The sequence below is a fragment of the Geotrypetes seraphini genome, chromosome 6 (genome assembly GCF_902459505.1).
Source record: "Geotrypetes seraphini chromosome 6, aGeoSer1.1, whole genome shotgun sequence".
NCBI lineage: Eukaryota > Metazoa > Chordata > Amphibia > Gymnophiona > Dermophiidae > Geotrypetes > Geotrypetes seraphini.
The window spans coordinates 24,982,204-25,009,193 of record NC_047089.1 but is presented as its reverse complement, the minus strand read 5'-3'; the positions used below and the strand labels follow the sequence as shown (position 1 = coordinate 25,009,193).

At 47.7% G+C, this 26,990-nt stretch overlaps 1 protein-coding gene across 4 annotated transcripts in view; it reads right to left on the bottom strand.

The window, feature by feature from the left end:
* Positions 1-26,276, bottom strand: part of LOC117362400 (N-acetylated-alpha-linked acidic dipeptidase 2-like) — a 77,163-nt gene extending 50,887 nt beyond the window's left edge. The window contains exons 1-7 of one of the 4 annotated variants that reach the window (XM_033948698.1): positions 26,092-26,276; positions 19,883-19,994; positions 13,191-13,377; positions 9,047-9,148; positions 5,997-6,122; positions 4,608-4,794; positions 848-941 (exon numbers count right to left, since the gene is read on the bottom strand). In XM_033948698.1, coding sequence (XP_033804589.1) covers positions 848-941; positions 4,608-4,794; positions 5,997-6,122; positions 9,047-9,148; positions 13,191-13,377; positions 19,883-19,994; positions 26,092-26,176 — 893 coding nt within the window. In that variant the 5' untranslated portion in view covers positions 26,177-26,276. Of the gene's footprint in view, positions 1-847; positions 942-4,607; positions 4,795-5,996; positions 6,123-9,046; positions 9,149-13,190; positions 13,378-14,723; positions 14,900-19,882; positions 19,995-26,091 lie in introns of those variants that run through there. The other 3 variants (XM_033948700.1, XM_033948701.1, XM_033948699.1) reach the window with 3 other exon arrangements.
* Positions 26,277-26,990: the final 714 nt, after the last annotated feature.

The window sequence follows — 26,990 nt, the reverse complement described above, 5'->3', positions numbered from 1 at the left end:
GGCTCAGATGCCTAAGACTCCTCCCCTTGGGAGGTGTTTGAGCCCATCAGAGCCTTAGGCCCCTTCCTGTGCATCACATAATGCACCAGGAAGGAGAAGGCCCACCATTTTGGAGTGGCAAGCCTCAGAGCAGGAGGAACCGATCATCCCTCCTGCTCTCAACTTCTGAATAGGTACGGGGGAGATTCGTTGGGGGGTTGGGGAAAGCATCCAGTGGCAGGAAGGAGTGGGTATCCCTCCTGTCAATTTTTACTGGCACAGAAGGGGGGTCACCATGGGAAGAGGGAGTAGGCATCTTTCCTGCCAATTTTTGCTGGTGCTGGAGGGGGCAGGGAGTGAGTCAGCATCCCTACCGCCTCTTTTGGAACTGGGGTCATGGGGGGGGGCAGCATGGCACAACATGGCAGGCCCGGCCATTTTTTTTTTTTTATGGGAATAACATCTGTGCCCCCTAAAAAACAAAACAGGCACACCTCTCGGCTTTTCAAAGTCGGATTTTCTGATCCAATTCTGGCATGCAAAGTTAGGGCTGGTTTTAAAAGCAATGCCCTCGTTTACATGCCAGAATCGGAGAATGAGCGATTGTAAGGGAAAGCCACGCAGTGAGCCGATTTGTGCATCGAGCCGGCTGAAACGATCAGTCGGTTTAGCGATGATCGTTAAGACTATCAGAGACTTTTGTGCACCTAGCCCAAAGTGTCGGCAGAGCAGGAACGCCTGGAGATTAATCCTACGCCATTAGGATCCAGGGCCTCATGAAGGTAAGTGGAAATACAAGGAGGTGGGGGGGGGAGTTTCAGGTGTAAGTTAAACTGCTTTATTTACATTAGACCTTAAATCTACATACTGCAAGAAAACCTCTGCATCGCGATATCCAATTGGATGAACTGGGATGCTAGGAATGCCCACACCTTCATCAGCATTGTATCTAAAGGTGTACTCTGCAGAAAAAGAACATAGTATCAGTGAGAGTAATATAAATAGGTCTCTAATACATTAAAATGCCAGTGGTTATGTTGCCATAGAAATATAGCAGATGGAGGCAGAAAAAAAAAAAATAATCATAATCAAAAATGACCCATCCAGTCTGCCCAGTTATCCCAGCCCACGTTGCCAAGAATAGATCCCAGCTGCCAGTGTGAAAAGCTTCAAAACACCTTTCTTCATTGAAGACAGTCTTTACTGACTAGGAAGGGCAGCCAGAAATTTTTCATTTGTGCTTTCTTAATTTTTTTTTTTCTTTCTTATGTCGTTACGGGGGCAGCGATATGAGTTCATGGTTTTTGAAAAAGCACACTTGCCCCTGGATTCTACATGCGCCTCCGAAATTTAGGTATGGATTCAGCTGAATTTCTAAATAGTCCATTGGCTAAGAAATTAACTGGCCTTGCTAATCAATTGTTCAAGTTAATTGGTACTGATTTGGATTTGCACATGCCGTCTACCCATGCCCTGTTCTATAACCTCAAGAGCATAAACCCCAAAGCTTGCAACTCACAAGGGGGTGTGGCCAGGGAAGTGGCATGGGCGGGTCACAAAAAATTTTCACGCAGCGCTATAGAACAGGGCCATTTATGTGCCAAAATGTACATTTCAGGCGACGTAAATTCCGGCGCTTTAACTTTGCCACGGAAATCGGCTTTGTTATACTGGCTTTCAAATAAATACCAAAGCAGTTTAAAATAGAATAACAAATATGATATCCAGATCATCAAAACAAAAAACTAACATTTAAGACAATGAAAAAACATAAAAAGGGTGGGGAAGTGAATTGCTCAATAATTATTTGCATATACACTGTTTAAGCGGTGCACACAATAATCTATATAATAAAACCGTAGGCGGCGCATGCGCAGTCTAATCCGCGTGCTTCCGTGATCCGTATGTCCGTGGCCGGCAAGAGTGCACATGCAAACTTACAACAGCTCGCACTCACGGTCTGGCTGGCTCTTTAAAGTTTTTTTCGGTGCCGGCTCACCTGCTCCACCTTCCTCTTCCTGCCAGTCTCAGCCGGACTCACTCCTCCCCCCCCTGGCAGCCCTGAACCTGTTCCTCCGTTCCCCGCCCGACGGGCCGGTGAGTGCTGCGCCAGGGGCAATGCAGGTGGAGACTATCGGCGGCGGAGCCGGAGGGAAGGGGGGGTGGGAGGCACGCGACGCTGCAAGTCGCCGACTCCACCCCCCCCTCTCTCGAACCGCACAAGGACTGCCGTTGACGAAATTTGCCCCACCGTTCCTTCCCTTCCTCCATCAGGTACACTTCAGCTCCGCCTATGTTAAAAGCAGCTGCTTTGAAATTGGAGCCCTGCTGCCACCGTAACACGTTCCCTCTGCCGCGGTCCCATATGTCAGAGAAGGGGCGGGACCAAGGCAGAGGGGAACGTGCTACGGCAGTGGCAGGCCTCTGATTTCGATGCGGCTGCTTTTAACATTGGTGGAGCTGCACTGCACCTGATGGAGGGAGGGAAGGAAAGGTGGTTGTGCGCTGTTGAGCCCCTCTGCACGCGCCCAAACCAAAAAAGGAGCCAGGACTCTTCCCCACCCGGTGCCGGCAGACCCGAAAAAACGGCCCTACCGAACAGACCCGCGAGCAGGGTTGCCATGGAAACCTAACCGGAATTACATGCAGTTGGCAAGGGTCAGTGAGAGGGGATCAGGAGCTAAAGAGAGATTGAAAAAAACAAACAAACAGTGCACAAGTAGAGAGAGACACACAGACAGTCACAGAAGGACAGGGGGCTAGAGCAGAGATGCTTGCAGGGAGAAAAAGCTAAGCAGTAATGTTACAGCTTGAGAGTGCAGACTGAGGAAGAAAGCAGAGACAGCGCTACACAGGGAAATGGAGGGAGGAAAGAGACAGAAAGAAAAATACAGACAGACATAAATTCTAGCACCCGTTAATGTAACGGGCTTAACGACTAGTAATAATAATAATTTTATTCTTATATACCGCCAAAGCCATGGAAGTTCGAGGCGGTTTACAGCAAGAAGCGCTGGACAACCAGCGAAGAGGTTACAATCAAAGTCAACAATACAATCTTACATAATGAAAGAATTGGGAAGCTATATAGTTATTAGGGTTACTGGTTGAATAAGCAGAGCTGTATAGATTCTTAGTTTACAAATCGATCGAACAATGGATAACTGGTTCCATTAAACAGTCTTGCGTATTCCTGAAATTCCTAAATAAAATTCAAAACACTGTAAACGTTAAAAGACTGCTGAAATAACTAAGGGCTCCTTTTACTAAGGTGTGCTACATGTTTTATCGCGCCCTAAATAAACACACGCGCTAAACGCTAACGCGTCCTTTATAAGTCTATGGACGCGCTAGCGTTTAGCGTGCGCTAAAACGGCTAACACGCCTTAGTAAAAGGACCCCTTAGGGCTCTTTTTACTAAGGTGCGTTAGGGCTTTAACGCACGGAATAGCACGCGCTACATTGCCGCGCGCGCTAGACCTTAACGCCAGCATTGAGCTGGCGTTAGTTCTAGAAGCGTAGTGTGCGGTAATTTCCTGCGTGCACTAAAAACGCTAGCGCACCTTAGTAAAAGGAGCCCTTAGTTTTCAACCCTTTATAAAAAGTTTTGATAAGATTCAATGGCGTAGCGAGGGTGGGAGGTGAATGGGGTAGTGCCGTCCCTGTCCTCTTTTCCGTGCCCCGATCCTTACCCCCCCTGCCACATGCACACCCCCTTTCCCTTCCCTTGTACCTATTTAACTTCCCCGACGCGAGCAACATCTCCAACTTGCTGCCCGCACCAGCCTCCCCTCTCCCTCTGATGTCACTTCCTGCTCCTGCATCCAGGACATGACGCATGCAATGAAGATGTTTAATAGTAAATTTAAAACAAACCGGAGAAAATATTTCTTCACTTAGGGCCCTATTCTATTTATGGCACCCCGAAAATCGTCATCAACTAGAACAGTGATTCCCAACCCTGTCCTGGAGGAACACCAGGCCCATCGGATTTTCAGGCTAGCCCAAATGAATATGCATGAGAGAGATTTGCATATGATGGAAGTGATAGGCATGCAAATTTGCTTCATGCATATTCATTAGGGCTAGCCTGAAAACCCAATTGGCCTGGTGTTCCTCCAGGACAGGGTTGGGAACCACTGAACTAGAATAGTGTTAGTGCCACACCCTAAAAAAAGTGCACCGTAAACTGTGTCGCCCGAGATTCCAGGTATGCGGCGAGACGCCAGGGAAGAGGAGAGGCGCCGGCTGACTGCCTACAGGATATGCCTCTAGAGCACAGGTGTCGAAGTCGGTCCTCGAGGGCCGCAATCCAGTCGGGTTTTCAGAATTTCCCCAATGAATATGCATTGAAAGCAGTGCGTGCACATAGATCTCATGCATATTCATTGGGGAAATCCTGAAAACCCGACTGGATTGCAGCCCTCGAGGAGGGACTTTGACACCCCTGCTCTAGAGGCAAGAGGGGAGCCGGAGGATGCCCACAGCGGGGTCTCGGGTCGCTGAAGAGGCGGATGGAGGATATTTTTCTAAATAATAGCAGAGGGAAAAAACTGCGAATGACTGGAGCCACGAACACTGAACTGCAACTTTGCAGGGGGAGTTCTGTATTGAACACCATCAGTTACCTTTTGCAGGGTATCCTGGAGTAAGAGGGTCGCCAGCACCATTCAGATTTAGCACATTACCGCGCTGTGCTCCTCCTCCAGGAAGGTTCCAGCCATCTGGATAGGGATCTACCCCAGGGGCACAGTAATCACTGGGGTCTGAATACAGGATTATTCCTTTTGCTCCAGCCTGAATGGCATTCTTAACCTAAAACAGATTACATTGCATTGCATTTCCCGTTTCTTATATTCTGGCTAAACTGCTAAGTTCCAGGCGAATTTCATATAAAGAAACTAGAAACACAATTCTGGGAACATACAGAAAAGCCCAATACACTTCTCCCTCTGTATTCACTGTGATAGGGGATTAACAGACCCACGAATACAGAAAAACCGTGAATAACTTTTTCATGTTATTCGCTGTTTTCTATTAAAAACCGTCGTGAATATGGCGAAACCGCGAATAACAATGTGGGAGACCTAGCCTGTTCCTGAAGGAGAGGCAAAACATGGTAAAGAAAGTGCTGGGAATCGGCGATTTTCTCCTTAAACGCTTGGAATCAGCGATTTCTCTATGCAAGCTGACATAATTTGGGGGGAGGAACCAGCAAGCTAAAAACCGTGAATAATCGAAACCGCGAATACAGAAACCGCAAATACGGAGGGAGAAGTGTATAGGCAATGGTAAAATAATTCTGGTCTGAACAGAATCACATAGGACTTGTTTTAAGATAACAATTTTATCTGTGCAGCTGAACATGAATAAAGAAAAATATTCTATCAGGAAATGTGTCACTGTGTTTACTAGGGTTGTACCAATCCCCCTCCATATTCGCAGGGGTTAGGGGCAAAGCCAGCCTGCAAATTCCTTTAGGGCCAACTCTGACACACCCCTGCCTCCTGGACCTTAGGACGGTGGGACCTTCTACCAGCGAAGCAGGGCAGGAGCGATCTTCCTACGCTCCTGCCCTGGGTAGAACTGAGAACAAAAATGGCTGCTGTGAGTTCCCGCAAGACCACGGGAACTCACGGCAGTCATTTCTGCTCCCGGCTCTGCAGAGGGCAGGAGCGTAGGAAGATCGCTCCTGCCTTGCTTCACCGCTAGACCACCAGGTTTTGGCAGGCTCACAATCTATCTACAGTACCTGAGGCAACAGAGGGTCACAGTGATTGAACCTGCAACCTCATGGTGCTGAGGCAGAGGTTCTAGCCATTTGGCTACTCCTAGGATAGTGTACTTTAGGAAATTTTAAATAAAACAAAATAAGTGAATCGTACATCTGGGGGGGGATCATGGACTAAGCATGAAGTCAAGAATCTGCCAGCAGAAAAGCCGCACCTCCTTGAATTCATATTTCTCCAGGAATTTCAACACAGCAGATCTTTCTAATAGCAGACATAATACGTTACTTTGTTTCCTCTGAAGATTTTTCCATATCTGGCAATGACAATCTTTCCAGAACAGTTGATGCCCATCACCCGCTCTAGCTGGAAAAAGTCTTCTGTACGGGCATAATTCACATATACAAGGTCTCCCTGCCGGGGAAGGAAGCAACATTGTATATTAGAGTTTGCCATAACCAGACAGAAGTTTCAGACGACACCAGCATGCGATGGCCGTCGATGAGCATTTTCATTTAGCAAGCCTTAACCATTGTGAGGGAGTCTAAAGAACTATTCCCCCTCCCGGATACTCCCTCACAGGGTTAGAAGCCACCTTAAAAGTTGTGGCTCTTCCCTGGAATAGAGAGAGACGGGAGGGGAGGAGTCCAGGAAGCAGCTGTCAGAATTGATAATAGGCAGAGAAGAGAGCCCCTCCCCCCCCCGGGGAGAGAAGAAGAAGGATTCTAATCACAGGCTTTAATTTAGGGTTACTAGATTTTCCTGAAGGAAAATCCGGACCAGGCCCACACAGTTCTGCTCCGTTCCAGCCCCCAGCCCCGCCCCCCAGACGGCATCCACGCATACACAAATGCCTTTTTCCGATGCAATTTTGACAGGAAGCTTTTCAAAACCTGGACAAAGTGCAAGGGTTTTGAAAAAGCCATCCAGACCCCCCCAGACATGTCCTCGAAAAGGAAATCTGGATGTCTGGTAACCCTACTTTAACTCCAATTACTAGACATGATGTTTGGCTGAGGTAAACCAACTACAATAGACTCTTAGTTATCCGACACCCATGGGGATTGGTAAATGCCGGATAAACGTAGTTTCTGGTTGCTTGAGAGTTACTATTAAAAATAGGCCTAATTACTGTAATACTATATCCTAGACCATACCTTTCTGGTCTAAGTCACTTTCTTCCTCTCTCTATCATCCCCCCACCCCCACTTGTAGATCTAGCATTTGTTTCTCCCTTCTCACCCTCCTTTCTGGTGTAGGTCATTCTCTCCCCCCTTCCCCACCCCCACACACACACACTTATGGGTCCAGCATCCATCCATCTTTCCTCCACTTCACCCTGTAGGTACAGCATCCATGTCCCTTCTCCCCGCCCCCCCCACTTTTGGTCCACGTTGCCTCTGGGTCTGGCCTCCGCTGGAACTCCCACCCCCCCCTCACTCTGTAGAGCTGGTATCTCTTAACTGTGGCTCTTCTGAAGCATCAGATGAGTCCGGTCAGCAGAGGCAGTGCTGTAAACAGGCTGCTTGCGGACAGTCCAGGCAGGGCCTTTCCTGTGATGCGGCAGAGGAAAGGCCCTGCTGGGGCTGGCTACAAGCAGCCTGTTCACAGCGCTGTCTCTGCTGACTGGCTGCCGCTGCTGCTTCGGTGGCTAAGGGAGAGAGGTAGGGGGTGGGGTTGTCGGGTCAGGACCAGGAGCTGCTGCTTCAGAGGCTGGAGGGGGGTTGTCAGGTCAGGACTGGCTGCCGCTGCTGCTTCAGGGGCTGGAGGGAGAACAATTTTTTTTTTTTTTTTGCTGGCGATTTTTGTTTTGCCAGTTGGTTGAGTACCAGTTAACTGGGATTCTACTATAACTACTTGCGTAAAGACTGTGTATCCTGTTCTAGGGTCTAGCTAGGACCAGACCTAGATATCTAACTAAAATATTGTTGAACCTTGTGTTTTGGACATGGCAGCCTCAGGCTAGAGCTAGCGCTTGGGAACCTGCAATCCAAGGCCAGTTACTGATCTTATATTTAAAACCAAGAGACTTTTCCTTTTATCTATTTCTTTCCAGTCCTTCTCCACTCTTTCCCCATCCTCCCTTAGTATCTCTCTGTCTTAGACCTAGTGGCAGGCAGCCCTGGGCTTGTTCAAAAGTTGCTACCTCCATGGCCGTATATACTCGAATATATGATTAGATTTTTGGGCCAAGAAAATGACCCCAAAATGGGGGTCTTGTCCTATATTTGGGTCATCACCCAGTGACCACCCGGCACCCTTCCGGACTTGCTGAAGGCCTGCCGTTTGGCCGGGACAGGGAGGGGATCCCCCGTCCCAGCTGATACTAACAATTACCACCTCCCTCCGTCACGTACCTTTTTCCCTGGTGGTCCAGCGGTGTATCCCGTGCTGAACCCCTCCTGCTAATCTCGCGAACAGCAGCCGACACACCCGGGCCAGCACGCGGGAGTGAGCTTTATGAGCTCCCGCCCAGCCCTGCGCTGCTCCCTGAAAGGCTGCCGCCAGTTCTCGGGGGACTCGCGGCTCTCGTGGCAGCCATTCGGGGAGTGGCGCAGGGCCAGGCAGGAGCTCGAAAAGCTCGCTCCTGCGTGCCGGCCCGGGTGCGCTGCTGGCCACGAGATCAGCAGGAGGGGTTCAGAGCAGGATACACCGCTGGACCACCAGGGAAAAGGTACATGACGGAGGGAGGGAAGGAAGGGGGCTGGGTGCAGCAGATCCTGGCAGGGCATGGCCCTTGAATATTAAGCCCCCGTCTTATATGCGAGTCAACCATTTTTCCTCCTTTTGAGGGGGAAAATGGGGGTCTCGACTTATATTCAAGTATATACAGTACATACCTACTTTTCTTTATAGAATCCTAGCGTAACAGGTATTAGGCATGAGCACTTACAGCAGCTGTATATAGAGTGTGTATATATAGTATATACAGCAGCTGTATATATTATAATATTCTATAAGGTATGTGCCTAAGTGTGAGTCCCGTCCCTGCCTCACCCTGGCCCAGGCATGCCCCCTTTGGAAATAACATGCTATGCAACATACAAGCACATTTGCAGAAATTTGGAACACTACAGATATACAGCTAGCATTCTAAATGCATAAGTAACACACAATAAAGGTTAGCACCTATTTTACGGACCTGCCCCCTATATGGATTGATGCTTCACTATTATTGGTCAGCTGTTGGATCACAGCATCATAGCTGGTAAACCTACTTCTTATATTTCAGTAGTGCAGGCTGTTTGAAATATCCGTACACTGAGAGCATATTTCTGGCATGCAACAAATACGGACTATCACTTATAGGAAGAACTGTAGCGGTTCATTTGTTTTACCTCCGGGACTCCTTGTGCTGAAAAGGCATTATATGGTGGCACCATATTGGAAACAGTTTCGTATCCTTGTGGCGGTGGTTCTGATAAAGAAGTGTTGTAAATCTAAGACATAATTCAGGTTGAATATTTGTTATTTACTTGGTACTTACAATACAAACATAAAAATGATAAACCTGCCATATATATGGCCATACATTTAGCAACATGACTTAAATTAATCATACCTAATGGCAATTTAATAATTTAACACACCTTTTCTAAAAACATCCCATGTAAGTACATCGTAACATCTGAGGTAAAGAATATAATCTCTATAATAATTCCTAAACCACCCAAATTTTTCCCTGTCTGTCCCGGTGGGCTATCTAATGCACCTGGGGCAATGGGGGTATTAAGTAACTTACCCAGAGACATAAGGAGCAGCATGGGTTTGAACCCACAACCTGAGGATGCAGCTTTAACCACTGCGCCACTCTAGAAATCAACATGTTGTAAAAGTGACCCAAGGAAGCCATTGTGACATCACTGATGAGGTTGGCATTGGTGGAATGAAGCATTATGATGTCACAATCCCAGCTCTGGTTAGAGGCTGAAACTTTCCTATATTGTCCTCCCAGAGGAGCTCAGAATGGTTTACATGAATTTGTTCAGGTACTCAAGCATTTTTCTCTGTCCTGGCAGGCTCACAATCTGTCTAATGTACCTAGAGCAATGGGGGATTAAGTGATTTGCCCAGGGTCACAAGGAGAAACATGTGCTTACCACAGCAAGAAATGGCTTACTGCGGGATGCATTGAGGCATCCTGCGGTAATTTTGGGACGTGCTCACGCTATCCATGCATTAAAAAATAATTTTTTTCCTAGTACTGGGAGTGGGACTGGGGTGACCTCACTAATTGATTAGCATAGCACTAAATACACTCAACCAATGTTCCCTCTAAGCTGAGCGCATGAGCGATCGCTCACTATTTTCAGTGGCGTCGCTCATACGTTTTCTCCTGTCGCTCACTCGAGGGCGGGCAGAGGTGAGAGGAAGCGGTGGCGGCCTTAGTGTATTTTAAAGTTGAAAGATGCAGCGGCGGCTCCTCTCAAGATCCCCGACTGCATCGGACTTCCGATGCAGGTGGGGATTCGTGAGAGGAGCCGCTGCCACGTCTTCAATGGCGTACCAAGGGGGGGGGGGGGCGTTTGGAGAGGAAGTTCGGGCCAGCCAATCGTTGCCTGGCTGGGCGGAACTTCCTCTCCGACGGCAGAATTGACGTCGGGGGAATGCTGGTCGGCCCGGTGGGAAGCAGAGAGAGCTTGGGGCAGCCGCGGCGGTGGCTTTGGGGCCTGTTTCCCCCGATGGTGGCAGCAGTGGCTTTGTGGAGGGTATGGAGAAAGAAAGAAAGAAAGAAAGAGGGCAGGCAGGGAGACAGAAGGGAAACAGAAAAAAGAAAGGGGGCATCAAGAGAGAAAAAAGAAAGAAAGGGCAGGGAGAGAGGAAGAAAAAGTTAGGGGAGGGAATGAGGTCTGGAGGAGAGAAAGCATACAGGCTGAAAGAAGGGAAGAAAGATTGGATGCACAGTCAGAAGATGAAAGTGCAACCAGAGACTCATGAAATCACCAGACAAGGTAGGAAATATGATTTTATTTTAAATTTAGTGATCAAAATGTGGCTGAATTTATATATGCTGTCTATATTTTGCACTATGGCCCCCTTTTACTAAAATGCAATAGTGTTTTTTAGTGCAGGGAGCCTATGAGCGTCGAGAGCAGCGCTGGGCATTTAGCGCAGTTCCCTGCGCTAAAAACTGCTATTGTAGTTTAATAAAAAGGGAGGGGGGTATATTTGTCTATTTTTGTATGGTTGTTACTGAGGTGACAATGCATAGAGTCATCTGCCTTGACCTCTTTGAAAAAAACCCAGAATAGGAATGATAATTAACATTTTCTCAGCGTATAGTGTGCTTTGTGTTTTTTAATTTTATTGTTGGTAGATCATTTTGACTTGGTCATTTTAAAGTAGCTCACAAGCCCGAAAAGTTTGGGCACCCCTGATCTAGAGCGTTGAAGCTGTGTATTTCTATTTTATACCCCCTTTTATAAAACTGTGGAGCGTTTTTTAGCGCCAGCCGTGGTGGTAGCAGCTCTGATGCTCAGAATTCTATGAGCGTCAGAGCTGTTACCACCGTGGCTAAAATCCACACTATAGTTTTGTAAAAGGGGGAGGGGTTAGTTTGTGATGACATATTCCATACTAGGCGAAGGTGTTTTCTGTGTTCTGTGTGACGTATGGCTTGTTACTAAAAATCATGTTTTTCGTATAGATGGGGGGGTGCCAAAAAATGATGGGCCCCGGGTGTTACATATGCTAGGTACGCCACTGTATGTAAAGATACCAGAAAGCTGGAGAAGCAAAAACTTTAAGTAAATTGTTATTCTTCTAAGTTTTGAGTATTTAATCCTCCCACAATCTCACGGGCACTCATTTCAAGTTTATTGAGATTTTGATTTAAACGCAATATCAAATATTTTCAATGCGTATAACAAAAATAAATTTGGGGAAATAAATAAAACCATTTGAACAATAAACATACAAACATATCCATAGATGATTAAAAATACATAAGGAGTACAAGGATAAACTACATTTGTTTAAAAATGCGTCCTCCGCGCCTGCTCATAAATTTGTGGAGTATGTAACTTGTCGCTCATTCATATTTTTTTTTTGCACACACCTCATCAATCCTTAGAGGGAACATTGCACTCAACCCCATTTTTGCGGGTGTAGGATTTGCAAATGTGGTTATTTGCGAGTCTCTAAACCACCCCGCCTCCTTTCCACCTCTCAGACCTCCCAAACCTTACTTTTAAAGTCCTGTGGTCTGGCGATGAAGTGTCCAAAACAAAGAAATTGACCCTGAGATATCCAAAAAGAACAAAATCCAGAAGTAACCATGAAACACTGTGGAGCGACGATGTTCCTGAAATTGGCTTTTATTGAAAATTTAAAAGTTCCACAAATCAATGTAATCAATCCACATAGAAATAAAACGATCCACATAAAAACCTTGAGGATCTAATCTGCCGAGAGCATGGGACCCAACACGGTCCGCGTTTCGACAAGATGGATTGGTTTATGTAGCGCGTTCTCTGTGAAGTTCCACGCATTTGTATTTTTGGACTGTTTATTCCCACGTATCTACTACCTTAGGACTATCCGGGACCCCTGAAGAAGACCATCTTGTCGAAACACAGACCGTGTTGCGTCCCATGCTCTCGGCAGATTAGATCCTCAAGGTTTTTATGTGGATCGTTTTAGTTTATAACATTTTATTGAAGGAATCAAATAAGTATACAATAATATAAAACAATAAACTATTCATTACAATTATATTCACAATATTAATTTTCATACATATATCTATCATTTCTCCAAAATATTTTTCCAAATTACCACCTCATAACTCTAAACCTTAACCGCATTCCCAATCCCTTCCTCTTCATCCCTCCTTCCCCTTCTCCCCACTTTCCCTATCCCCCCCTTATTTATGTTCAAACATTTTATTTAAAAAATAGAAAATACATATAAATATTCCAAAAGATATTTTGTACAAAAATAAACAATAACAATAATTAAAATTCTAATACCATAACCAATTTCCCCACCCTGAATGAAAGTTGACAAAAAAAATGACATTTGAACTAAACAACCTTAGCTTCAACGTAAATCACTGAGAATTAAACTTCATGCTTTTGGTGAAAGGTTTTGAGTATATGGATCCCAAATGTCCCAGACGAGTTTTCCTAGATGAACGCCTAACTTCCCAAATCTCAAACAATAGTAATCGATGAAACTGATTCCTCCAATGCCAGAAACTCGGAGATTCTTTCAATAACCAAAATTGCATAATGCATTTATGCCCAATCATACATGCCTTCTGAAATTAGACATTTATTTTTACCAAACACCCGTGGATCATTTTATTTCTATGTGGATTGATTGCATTGATTTGTGGAACTTTTAAATTTTCAATAAAAAGTCCAGTGCTTCTTGGTTTCTTCTGGCGGTGAAGTGGGGCAGGAGCGATCTTCCTACGCTCCTGCCCCATGCAGAGCTGCAATCAAAAATGTACCACAATATCCACAGCGGTAACTTTACCTCATTCCCATGTTCATCAATGATGGATATGTAGTTGGGGTCGCTTTCATTAGGATAAGACAAGAGGACATCGTAATGAACCAGCTCCGCTGAATCTAGTCCAGATTCCTTCCACTGAGCTTGGATTTGCTTTGCGAGGAGAAGATTCTGTTCTGTTCCTGCTAGATGAGGCAATTTTGTGAAATTTCTGCAATAAGACAATATTACACGGGTAAACCCAGTCTTTTTCCATGTACAAAAGTGAAAGATCACTGAGCAATCACGTTGCTCTAGCTTCAGTTCACTAGAACTCCTGTTCTTGAAAACGATAAGCCAGCGAGGTCTTTAGGCTATCAACAATGGAGGCATTGATGAAAATGCATCTCATAGACACTGTGTCATCTTGAAAACCCAACAAGCCTTCAACATGTAAGGATGAGAACCACCTTGCTCTGACCTAGAAGAGACCTCATCATAATTATCAAAGTTCAGGTTAGCATGGAGAAGGATAGAAAGCAGCAGTGACAGCGTAGTCCAATGCAATATACAGTAAAACCTTGGCTTGCGAGCATAATTAGTTCCGGAAGCATGCTCCTAATCCAAAGCACTGATACATCAAAGCAAATTTCTCCACAGGAAATAATGGAAAGAGAATGACACGGTGACAAAATTCATCACCGTTCCCGTCCCCGTGGATAACCGCGGGAAACCATCTTCATGTCATTCTTTAAGGAGAGAGGGAAGAATCAGAGTATGAATGGCCACAACCACTGACCCGCAAGCTTTGCTTTGAAGAATGCTGGTGTAGAAGGACTGAGGTTGAAACAGACACTACAGAATGACAGTCTCTGGTATCCAGAGCAGATATTGTGATGTCATAATGCCTCATTCCACCAGTGCCTAGGAGCCAATCACATCAGTGATGTCACAATGGCTTCATTATCCTTAGCTCACATAAGAATCAGAGTATGAATGGCCACAACCACTGACCCGCAAGCTTTGCTCTGAAGAATGCTGGTGTAGAAGGACTGAGGTTGAAATAGACACTAGAAAATGACATGGGATTATTTCCCGCGGTTATCCGCGGGGACGGGAACGGTGATGAATTTTGTCACCGTGTCATTCTCTAAATGGAAACTCAGACGATTCGTTCCACATCCCAAAAACTTTAATACAAAATACAATACTGTACCTACTTGTATTGCAAGACCTCGCTCATTTCGAAAAGCCACTACACTGCAGGTGAAATGGGCGTGATGCTTTTATTACGTTCAGCTGCGCTCAGTGTGATAGGTGCGTATGTTGTGCGCGCTTGAACCCCGGGCGCTTGCATTACGTTCAGCCGCGCTGAAGCGATGTGAAGCACGTATATTGAGCTTACTTGGCGTGACGCGCAACGCACATTTGTAGAAATAAACTTTAATAAAATGTTTTGCTCGTCTTGCAAAACACTCGCAAACCAGGTTACTCGCTATCCAAGGTTTGACTGTACTTTTGTATCCACTGAAAGGTACACCAGGGACACACCTCATCAGTTATAGCAACATAATTTACCTTATTGCCAAGAGCATGCTTCTTCCCATGTTCCTACAACTGTGAAGGATGAACCTGCTGTACTTTTCAGAGGATGGTAAATTACACAGAGCTGCAACAGCACCACTGGATTTCCTATGGCTGAAAATCCATTTCTTGCCAGAGTAAACTATGGTATTACAAGACAGAGTGATGACCTAAAGAAAATTGCAAACAAGATAGCGTAAATAAGTCTCAGACTTGTGTACTATTAAAGACCACTAAATCAACAAAATGACATTTCCCTGTGGTATTTTTGAAAGATGTTTTCTGGCTACATTTTGTTGCTTTATGAAAGAAGGGCTTTTGGGTTTTTTTCAGTTAAGAAATACGGTTCATAGACAACCCCGCGAAAGACAAAGGCGCACGCCGACAACTGAGCGCAAGACGGAGGCGCGCGCCGAAGAAAATTACAGTTATTAGGGGCTCCGACGGGGGGGGTTTGTTGGGGAGCCCCCCCCCCAGTTTACTTAATAGAGATCGCGCCGGCGTTGTGGGAGGGTTTGGGGGGTTGTAACCTCCACATTGTACTGTAAACTTAACTTTTTCCCTAAAAACAGGGAAAAAGTGAAGTTTTCAGTAAAATGTGGGGGGTTACAACCCCCCACACCCCCCACAACTCCCCCACAACGCGGCGCGATCTCTATTAAGTAAAGTGGGGGGTTCCCCCCACGCCCCTCCCCGTTGGAGCCGTAAAAACAGTAATTTTCTGCAGCGCGCACCTCCACGCTGTGCTCAATTGCCTGCGCGCGCCTTTGTCCCGGCGCGCTTTTGACCTGACACCAAGAAATACTCCCTCCCCCCCTCCCCACTAAGCCATGGTAGGGATTTATACCGCGGCCCGAAGCGCTAACTGCTTCGATGCTGCTCAGCCTCTCATAAGAACATAAGAATAGCCTTACTGGGCCAGACCAAAAGTCCATCTAGCCCAGTATCCCATCTTCACAGAGGCCAATCCAAGTTAGAAATACAGTGGTACCTTGGATTACGAGCATAATCCGTTCCAGGAGCATGCTCGTAATCCAAAATGCTCGTTTATCAAAGCGAGTTTCCCCATAGGAAATAATGGAAACTCGCTTTGATGCGTTCCCCCCCCCCCCCGAGAACCGGCATTGCTCCCCTCGAAGGCCCCCCCCCCTGCGATCAGGCACCCCCCCTGCGATCCGGCACCCCCCCTGCCTCGAACCGGCACCCCCCGCCATGATCCGACCCCCCCGACACGATTGGGCACCCCCCCGCCACGATACGACCCCCCCCGACACGATTGGGCACCCCCCCGACACGATCCCCCTGGCGACCCCCACGACCCCCCCCACCCCCCTTCCCCGTACCTTTGGTAGTTGGCCGGACAGACGGGAGCCAAACCCGCCTGTCCGGCAGGCAGCCAACGAAGGAATGAGGCCGGATTGGCCCATCCATCCTAAAGCTCCGCCTACTGGTGGGGCCTAAGGCGCGTGGGCCAATCAGAATAGGCCCTGGAGCCTTAGGTCCCACCTGGGGGCGCGGCCTGAGGCACATGGGCCCAACCCGACCATGTGCCTCAGGCCGCGCCCCCAGGTGGGACCTAAGGCTCCAGGGCCTATTCTGATTGGCCCACGCGCCTTAGGCCCCACCAGTAGGCGGAGCTTTAGGATGGATGGGCCAATCCGGCCTCATTCCTTCGTTGGCTGCCTGCCGGACAGGCGGGTTTGGCTCCCATCCGTCCGGCCAACTACCAAAGGTACGGGGAAGGGGGGGCGGGGGGGTCGCCAGGGGGGGCGCGGGTCGGCTGGGGGGGCGGTCGGAGGTTCTTGGGGGGGGCGGTCGTTGGGGGGGAGGGGGGTTTGCGTCGAGGGCAGGAGGGCCTGGGATCCCTCCTGCCCGTAATGTAGTGCGGGGTGGGGTTAGGGGGTCGCCGTGGCCAGGAGGGTTTGGGCTCCCTTCTGGCCCAACTACCAAAGGTAAGGGGGGTGGGGGGGTCGTGGGGGTCGCCAGGGGGGTCGCGGGTCGGCTGGGGGGCGGTCGGAGGTTCTTGGGGGGGACGGTCGTTGGGGGGAGGGGGGTTTGCGTCGAGGGAAGGAGGGCCTGGGATCCCTCCTGCCCGTAATGTAGTGCGGGGTGGGGTTAGGGGGTCGCCGTGGCCAGGAGGGTTTGGGCTCCCTTCTGGCCCGTTATTGTCGGGAAGTCGGCGGTCCTTCGGGGTGGGGATGCGAGTGGTCCTGCCGGGGGGGGGGGGGGGATGTATCGGACGTCGGGGAGTCGGCCGGGCAAGAGGGCTTGGGCTCCCTCTTGCTCCGATCGTGGATGCGGGTGCGGGTGGGAGCGCGTGCGAGCGGTCGTTCGGGGTGGGGGTGCGAGCGGTCCTGCTGGGGGGGTGAATCGGGCGTCGGGCGGGGTGGGAACTATGTTTTAAAACTTTTGTATACCGCGCTCACGCATATAACGCGCGAGGGGTATGCGCGGTAGGTAAAAACGCGTATAACGCGCGCGTTATATGTGTGAAAATACGGTAAATACAACAGTGTTGATTGAAAAGTTTATAAAAATAGGAGGTGGAGGCCAGAGGGTCAGTGATGGAAATTTTGAATCATTGAAACCCATCACTGGACTTAATTCCTTAGCCAGGTTGGTTTCTGAGACCCATTATCCTCCATCCTTTGGATAACTCCCAGTACTGGGATTCCCTTGTATATTTGAGATTGCCAGTTTCAGCACCCAGAAGTGGGTGCCAGAAGTTACATGTGTTGAAACCAGGTGAGTATCTGAAGCAGTGCGACACAGCAGTGGCTGTAGCCAGAAGGATTCTGGACAGTATAGAAAGAGGCATAACCAGCAGAAGAAAGGAGATGTTGATGGATGCCCCTGTACAGGTCATTGGTGAGACCCTATCTGAATACAGTACTCCCCCGATCAGGGAAGGATTTAGATGAAAAGAGGCCCTAGGCTATTCCACTTATGAGGCCCTTTCACCTCCCATTTTTAAGTTTGTAAATTACATGAGAGATAATAAAATACATCTTTACTGTGATATATATCAATATGTTAAATGAAACATGTTGTTATTGGTACTAACCTTTATAAAAAATGTGACACGGATAATAAATAAAAAAAAGTCGAGAACACTTATTTGGACCACCCACCCCCACCCCGATGCCAGTCTGGGCCGCCCTGTCCTGACGGATCCACGTTTTGCCTCTCTCCCCGCGGGGTTGGGCTTTGCCCAGCTGTTTCCGGACTGACGTCTTTCCCTCCCCGATTCTCCTCCCAGGGCGAGAAAAAGAAAGGGAGAAGCCGAGTCGGCGCCCCGTTGCGGCCGGAGCCGGTTCCGATCCCGAAGCGGAACCGAGGTAACCGGGGAGCGGCTAAAACCTGAACCGGAGGCAGGATCGGACCTGGGACCGGTGCGCGTCCCCACCCGGGGCTGAGACCGATTCCCCTCCGGAGCCGGGAAAGGGGTGGTGGAGGGGGGAGAGGAGCAGCGGGATCCGATCCGGAGCTGGAGCACGTGTGCAATTCGGATTCCCCACCCCCGGCTGAATTTTGATGAGTCGCTGGCGCAGGCGCCGTGAGGAGTGACACAGAAGCACACCTCACGCCACCAGGACTCACGATATTTCAACAGCGCGTGCGCGCTCTAGGATTTTATTATTTATGATATATTCATGAAAATATAAAATAAAGCACGTAATATACATTTTAAAATAGGCAAATTAAAACATATGTTAAGAACTTACTTAGAAGTCCGCGAAATGAAGATATTGTCACAAAAAATTTTTTCAATAGTCTATAAACACTTCACTAAAGTATTGAACCTACTGAACTCAAAAGGCGAGAATCAAATGATCGTGTACGCAATCCTAAAATAAGAATCTTTTCTAATAACATTAACACGTGTTTCATATTATCGAAGTAACACGAATATAACCGAACGTCGGGATATCAATAGGTCTGTTCGTTTGTCTGTTCCAATCTGCACTTTATTTATGCAAGAACAAACCAGAGCTTAGTAGCAAAGGCACGTCAATATTTGCCATAGCAATCAGTGAACGTATGAACTATACTTTGGTGCAATCTAGTATCTGCAAATGAACAGACCCAATGAGTCGAATGCGTTGATCTTAACCAATACATTTTTATGCTTGTTTATTAGTCATATGTGTAGAATTTATCCTTATTTTTGGTTCAGTGTTTTAGTGTTCACTGTTTTTAGAATAGTGTAATTTTAATTTTGCTAACAATTTGAATATAGGCCCCTCTTGATCTTGAGGCCCTAGGCTGAAGCCTAGTTAGCCTATAGGAAAATCCGGCCCTGCCCCCGATATTTGAAGGGGTTCCGTTCCAGGAACCCCCACGAATTTCAAAAAACCACAAATGCGGTTTTTCACCTGTCAAAAAGGCAGGGGAGGCGGGAGAGGGCAGATGGAGAGGCGGGACAGGGCAGCTGGAGCGCTGGCGGGAGAAAAAATTACATGCAGTCTGCTCCAACAGCCTCTTCCTGTATTAAAGTTGGGCTACACCAATCAGGAGGTGCTGATTGGTGTAGCCCGACTTTACTACAGGAAGAGGCGGTCGCAGCAGACCACGAATGAATGAGTCCGCGATTTGCAAACCGCAAATTTGCGGGGAAACATTGTGCTTGGTGTGATAGAAATGACAATATTTATTGGGAGTTGGGATTTTTGGGTTTTTTTAAGTTTCCTTCTGTTACTTTCGCATGCATTCCAAACACATATTGGGATTCTACCAGCAACTCAGTGAGCTACCATATATACTCGAATATAAACTGAGATTTTTGGACCAAAAATGGGGGTCTCAGTTTATATTCGGGTCAGCTTAAAATAACACCTTACCAATCTGATAAAGTTATAATTTTCAGCGCTCTCTGAAGACCCACCCTTACAGATATTATTTTAACAGAGGTGGTTACTATACAAATCTATTTGGATAATCTAATGAATCATTCTTATGCCTTCATTTTTTATTTATTAACCATAGGGGGGGGAAAAAACATTACTAAGGGAAACTGTTTGCGGGAAAATGGAGGCCTCAGGAGGGAAGTATTAGGGAAACTGGAATAATTAAAGCAAGCAAAGAGGTAGCAGAAGAAGACCCAAAGTAAATTTACAGGCATTGCATAGGTTTTCGGCGAAGAAAGGCCTTACCGGAGGAAGTGTCTGATGTGTTCTGCCTTCATTTCAGACAAAAGCTGATTCCTCACATTCTTATCATCCCCAAGTGCAGAGGCTTTCCTTTTGGTGGATTTTGCCAACCATCCTGAAACCCATCCAGAAAGAGTTTAAAGCAGTGATAGCTCCTTGCTATTAGTTTCGACATTATCCTTTAGCTTTGACTGATCTGAGGAGTGCAAGGCCTGCTTTTTTTTAACTGGCTACTGGACACTGTAGAAATAGCAGCATGTACACTTCTCCCTCCGTATTTGCGGTTTCAGCATTCGCAGTTTCGATTATTCACGGTTTTTAGCTTGCCGGCTCCTCCCCCGAAATTACATCAGCTTACATAGAGAAATCGCTGATTCCAAGCGTTTACAGAGAAAATCGCCGATTCCCAGCACTTTGTTCATCGTGTTTTGCCTCTACTTCAGAGACAGGCCAGGTCTCCCACCATGTTATTTGTGGTTTCACCATATTCACGATGGTTTTTAATAGAAAACAGCGAATAACATATGAAAAAGTTATTCGCGGTTTTTCAGTATTTGTGGTTCTGTTAATCCCCTATCACAGCGAATACGGAGGCAGAAGTGTAGTAAACATATGCGGTATGAGCTGGAAAATGAAAGATTAAAGGATTTTCAGGAGGGGGGGAAAATTAGTTTGAAGGGGGGAGGGGAGATTTTAGCGACGGTTTTTGTGAGTAGTGCTGCCCGATTCACGATTCAAATCGGTTCACAGATTCACTTTGGGTGAATCGGTTCGAATCGATTTAAATTTATTCGGACCCTCCCCTCTCGCCCCTAAAGCATGAGCGGCAGCGCTGCTCTTGCTGGCCAGCCGCTGCCGCATCTGCTTTAGAGGACAGGAGGGAGAGTCAGTCGGGAAGTGCTGCTGTCGGCTTCCCCCCTAGCCTCCCTGAAGGACTTCACTTCGCATCGAATCACATCCCTCCCCCCCTGGAAGGCCTCTGTGTTCCCTCTGGCCTCCTCGCAGCGCTTAATTTATAGCTGAAGCCTGCAGTGAAGATCGGGGTTACAACATCTTTACTAAGTGTTTCCTCCGCCCCGATCTTGCCTCTCATGTCAGAGGAGGGGCAGGACCGCAGCAGAGGTAACAGCTTAAAGCACTTAGTAAAGATGCTGTAACCGCGATCTTCGCTGCAGGCTGCAGCTATAAGGTAAATGCTGTGGGGAGGCCAGAGGGAACATGGAGGCCTTCCCGGGGGGGGGGGGACAGGCCTTAGGGGGGGGTGCAGACCTTTAACGTGGGGACAGGCCAGGGATGGTGGCACAGGCTTTCAGGGGGGAGGTCTTCAAGGGTGGGACAGGCCTTCAAGGGGGGGACAGGCCAGGGATGGTGGCATAGGCGTACAAGGGTGGGGACAGACCTTCAGGGATGGGGATATAGGCCTTCAGGGATGGGGGGGAGGCCCTGGTGTAGAAGTACACAAAGGGAAGGAAGGGGGGGTTCAAAGAGAAGTGCATATGGCAGACTTTGGGGGGGAAGAAATAATGGGTCTAAAAATAGAGGAGAGGGAGAGAGATGATGGACAATGGGATTTAGGGAGGGAAGGAACAGAAAGGAAGAGAAGTTGGACACAAGGGATGGTGTGGAGGGGGGATAGAGATACTGGATAGGAGGGTAATTGGGAAAAGAAAAGGAGAGTTGGTGGACCCTGGGGTGGTGGGGAAGGAGGGAGAGATGCTGGATGAAAGGGTTGTTAAGAAAATGTGGATCTGTGGATGGAGACGAAAAAAAAAGAAAGATGCCAGACCTCCGGGGGAGGGAAGGGAAACGGAAGGGGAGGACAGAGATGGCAGATGGATGGTTAGAACGGAGAAAGAAGAAAGAAGGAGACCCTGGCAAGCAAGTTATCAGAAGACAACCAGAGCCTGGGACCAACAAAATTTGAATAATGACCAGACAACAAAAGGTAGAAAAACTAATTTTATTTTCTATTTTGCGATTACAATATGTCATATTTGAAATGTGTATCCTGCCAGAGCTGGTGATAGACCGCAAACGTGAGCTAGGATTTAACAGAGAGAGGAAAAGTCTTTTTTGTTTGTTTACTTTGTTTATACCACATCGCCAGTGTGGTTAGGAGAAGGCAAAGGGGATGAAGAGGCTATAAAATAAACCCACCAGGATGTTTGAAAAAACACCCAATTGGGCAGGAAAATCAAATCGAATCAAATCGAAAAACCAATTCAGTAGGCTGAATCGAATTGAAATTTTTTTCCCTGAATTGGGCAGCACTATTTGTGAGAGAGCAAGTCACTGCTTATTATAAAGGGATTAAGGAGGGAATTCATCAAGGGGCGCTAACCGATTTAGCGCTTTAGTGTGCGCTAAGTGCTTAGACCCCCCTTGATGAATCCTCCCCTAAACCGATCCTAGGCAGCCCAGCTGAGGATTGTTGACTCCAGGAACACCCAGTGTATGTGTGTGTATTCTGCTAAAGTGTGACCTTCTTCTGTTTTGGGAGCAGAGATAAAAACTAAAGACATAACCTGACTTCCGGGGTCGATCCAGGGCCGAATCCATCGGGCCTGACGAATTCCCAAAACAATAATATTGAAATGAGGGTGATCGGAGGAACGCCCCCCCTCTGACCGCACGGATCGCTAGTGTGCAATCCCGACACATGCACAGACCATCTGTAGATGGTCTACGCATGTGTCTAAAACCCGTCTGTGCTGCGGCTTTTCTTTTTTACTTTACTTTAGCCCAGCGAGCTCTTGGTTTTAACTCACTAAAACCCACAGGTTATAACCATGGGCTCGCTGTGCGGGGAAGAGCAGGAGAGATTTGGGGCAGCAGGCAGGAGAGATTCAGGGGAGAGCAGGGCAGCGATTCAGGGCGGCAGGCAGGAGAGATTCGGGGGAGAGCAGGGTGGCTATTCAGGGGAGAGCAGGGCAGCAGGCAGGAGAGATTCGGGGGAGGGCAGGGCGGCAGGCAGGAGAGAATTGGGAGAGAGCAGGGCGGCGATTCGGGGGAGAGCAGAGTGGTAATTTAGAAATTTTTACTCTTGTTACAGAATACAGAAAACAAATATTATAAGGAAAATTATCACCTGTAAAAGAAATAAAAATTTTATCTTCCTTAGACCACAACAAATAAGCAAAAGGGGGAAGGGGTTCCAGGAAAATCAAGGAGATTATCAATTCAAAATATAATTAATCAAAAAAGGCTTAACAGAATATCCCACATAGAGAACTGCTTTTAACAGGCGAGGGGGGTGGCTTCACAACTTGGTGGGGAGAAGGGCAGGACATCCCCACCCACAGGGGCCCCCTGGAGAGGCTGATCTTAAAATGAAGGGAGTGATCCTGGACGGGAAGGCATTTGGTGGGTGGGTAGATGGGGAAACTGGAGGAGGAGCAGAGGAACGGGGGACGACGACGGACGGACGGACACTCCTTAATTTCTGCCCTAGGCCCAAGCATGTCTGATACCGACTCTGCTTGGGCCCCCCTGGATAGCATGGGTTTGAACCCCCAGAAGAAAGAGCTGTAGAGACTGGGCTCTTGGTTTGGCTGGCAGACTACATAGGCCCCGGCCATGGATTGTTTTTCTGACATCATTTTCTCTGTTTCTCTACAGAAATGCTGTAGTAGCAGTGACTTGAGTAAAACTTCAAAGACTATTGTCTCCATAACGTCCAAATAAAAACAACCGTAGAATCTAAAAAAATCAGATTAAATGGTAACTGAATTACCTGAAAACATGTCTTGTAAACAGTTCTCTGCCAGGATTAATTAACCACTAGGGATCTGCAAACAAGCAACATCAAAGAAATCTAGGCGGTTTTCCGACCGAATTCCTGGCACAGAGACCTAAGGATCCGAGCCGATCTGTGAGCGATCCGATCCTGATTCACGAATCGCCCTCATGCAAATGAGGGCGATCGGAATCACGCCCCAACCGACCAACCGAATCGCTCTACAGCAATCCCTACGCATGCGCAGATCATCTGTAGATGGTCTGCGCATGCGCTGGCCCTCCGTGCCCAGCAGAGGAGGAAAACTAGGGGGGGTTTTCTTTGCAAGCCTATGGTTTTAACCCGCATTAAACCTGCAGGTTAAAACCACGGGCTTGCACTGCTGGGAAGGGCAGGAGAGTCAGGGCGGCAGGAGAGATTCGGGGCGAGAGCTGGAGAGATTCAGGGGGAGAGCAGGAGGGATTCGGGTTAGGGTAGATGGAGAGATTTGGGGGTGAGCAGGAGAGATTTGGGGCGAGAGCAGGAGAGATTTGGGGCGAGAGCTGGAGAGATTTGGGGCGAGAGCTGGAGAGATTTGGGGCGAGAGCAGGAGAGATTCGGGGCAAAAGCTGGAGTGATTCAGGGCCAGAGCAGGAGGGATTCGGGACGAGAGCAGGAGGGATTCGGGACGAGAGTAGGCGGGATTCGGGGCGAGAGCTGGAGAGATTCGGGGAGAGAGCAGGAGAGATTTGGGGCGAGATCTGGAGAGGTTCGGGGCGAGAGCAGGAGAGATTTGGGGCGAGAGCAGGAGAGATTCGGGGTGAGAACTGGAGCAATTCGGGGCGAGAGCAGGAGAGATTTGGGGCGAGAGCTGGAGTGATTCAGGGAGAGAGCAGGAGAGATTTGGGGCGAAATCTGGAGAGATTCGGGGTGAGAGCAGGAGAGATTTGGGGCGAGATCTGGAGAGATTCGGGGTGAGAGCAGGAGAGATTTGGGGCGAGAGCAGGAGAGATTCGGGGCGAGAGCAGGAGAGATTTGGGGCAAGATCTGGAGAGATTTGAGGCGACAGCAGGAGATCGGGGCTGAGAAGCAGGGCGGCAGAAGGTAGGGCAGTCGGAAAGGACCTGCGTGACTGGACTTCAGTAGTCGCTTATGTTTGGATCGGTCAGCCCAGTTGGTGTCCCTCTTTTTTTATTTTTTTAGTGAATCGCTGGCTGCCTGCATTTGAATGCGTTCCCTCTCATTTGCATGCGCGGATTGGAGGATGATCGGGACAGAGGTCAGTGAATCGGGTCGCAAAGGGGTCGCTAAGTGGTCGGAAGTTCATCGGTGGGCTTAGTGAATCTAGCCCCTACAGACTTACCTAGAGCATGCAGGAGAAATCACAGATTTTTATTTACTTACTAACTGATGCCCCGGCGTAGTATTTAATTATAGCAATAACACTGTAAATGGATTCAAATAAAGATACTTTATAGTGGTGAATGAAAGTATTTTTTTACAGCTTAATATAAAGTACAATATTCAAATTATAAAGTGAAATATTTGACAAAATGAATACAATACAACTAACGCAAAACGTGATTATAAACAACAATTTTAGTTTCACCTCCTGGAGCAAGAACATATAAATTCTTGGGTGAACCCACCCTTGAGCAAGCAAAATAGAGTTGTGGGCCGTGAGACCCCCAGAACATATCACCCCAGGTAGTGAGGGATCTGCATACCAAGTTTCGTCCAAATCGGTCAAGCCGGTTTTGAATTACTGTGAGAATGGCAGCTTTTTACATTTTTTCCATTGACATGAATGGGTGAAATCTGATTTTCTGTTTGTAGCTCCGCCCACGTGTGCAGGAGGGCCGCGAGACCCCCAGAACATATCAACCCAGGTAATGAGGGATCTGCATACCAAGTTTCGTTCAAATCGGTCAAGCCGTTTTTGAATTACTGTGAGAATGGCAGCGTTTTACATTTTTTCCATTGACATGAATGGGTGAAATCTGATTTTCTGTTTGTAGCTCCGCCCACGTGTGCAGGTGGGCCGCGAGACCCCCAGAACATATCACCCCAGGTAGTGAGGGATCTGCATACCAATTTTTGTTCAAATCGGTCAAGCCGTTTTTGCGTGATCGCGGCACATACACACTCACATACATACCTCCGATATTATATATATAGATTTCTTACGTAAACAGTGCCAAGTCCCCTCACCTATCCCAATGACTGTATGTTAGAGACTCTGGGCCAGAGTCATTAAATGCAGCCATGACACTTCCTACAGGGTCACTGGATGCTCCCTACCTTAAAGTTCAAGGGACTGTCCAGAGCCATATGTAGAAGAGCAGGGCTGTGCTACTTTGCAATACTAATGTCTGTCTTTCTCTTTCAGCCTGGGAATCATTGTCACGGGACAGCGTGGAGCCGGCTGCAGTTCCCTGTCCCAGAGATCCTCCAAGAATTCCAGCAGGCTGCAAACAGAAATGCTTTTTGCACTTACCCACGAGAAATCCCAGCAGGAAAACAACGATCACAGTGAAGGTCAAAGCCAGCCAGCTCCTCCGAAAGCCCTTCTTCCTTGCCATTTTGCCGGCCCTGGTCTTGCAGTCTGCTTTTCTCCTGGCACTGTCCCTGCTCACGCATAGAAAAACATTGTGTCACTGCGCTGGTGCCAAGAGCTGGGCACACAGGCGAAGAAAGGAGCATGACCAGGAAACTCAACACCTAATAAGTAGCTCAGTCCCCGCCCCCCTCTAGAAACCCGATGCCACGTCTCGAAAACTGCCAGCACACCTTTGCTGCCAGCTTCTGGCAAGTCTTCCAATGGTTACCACCCCTGTTCCCTCTAAACCAGGGGTCTCTCCCACCTTTCTTTTGCTGTGACCCAGGTGACGGGCAAAGTTCATGTGTGTGACAATTCACCGCTAAAGAAGAAAAAAAGTCAAGCCCTAAAAATAAACATTTCATTGCTAAAAAATGATGTCCTGTGCAGGAAATGAAATAAAAGATTCTGAAGCAGAATTTACTATTTTTTGTATAAATTATTGTTAAACCAAACTTGTTAACTTTTTTATGTTCTTTCAGAGGGGTTTGTTAACTTTAGGGGTTTTTTTTTTCCCAAAGACGTTTCAGTCTTTACTTACCCCTGTACTCCCTCCCTCCTTTACAAAACTGTAGCGTGGTTTTTAGCGCTGGCCACAGAGGTAAAAGCTCCGACGCTCATAGGAATTCATTGAGCGTCGGAGCCGTTACCGCCGCGGCTGGCACAAAAAACTGCGCTACAGTTTTATAAAAGGGGGGGTTAATCAGTGAGAAATCTGGGACTACGTTTTTCCATATGGCAGTGTATCGCCAACTGTGTGCCTCCTGAGATTTCTGGTGTGCCGCGACACACTGGCG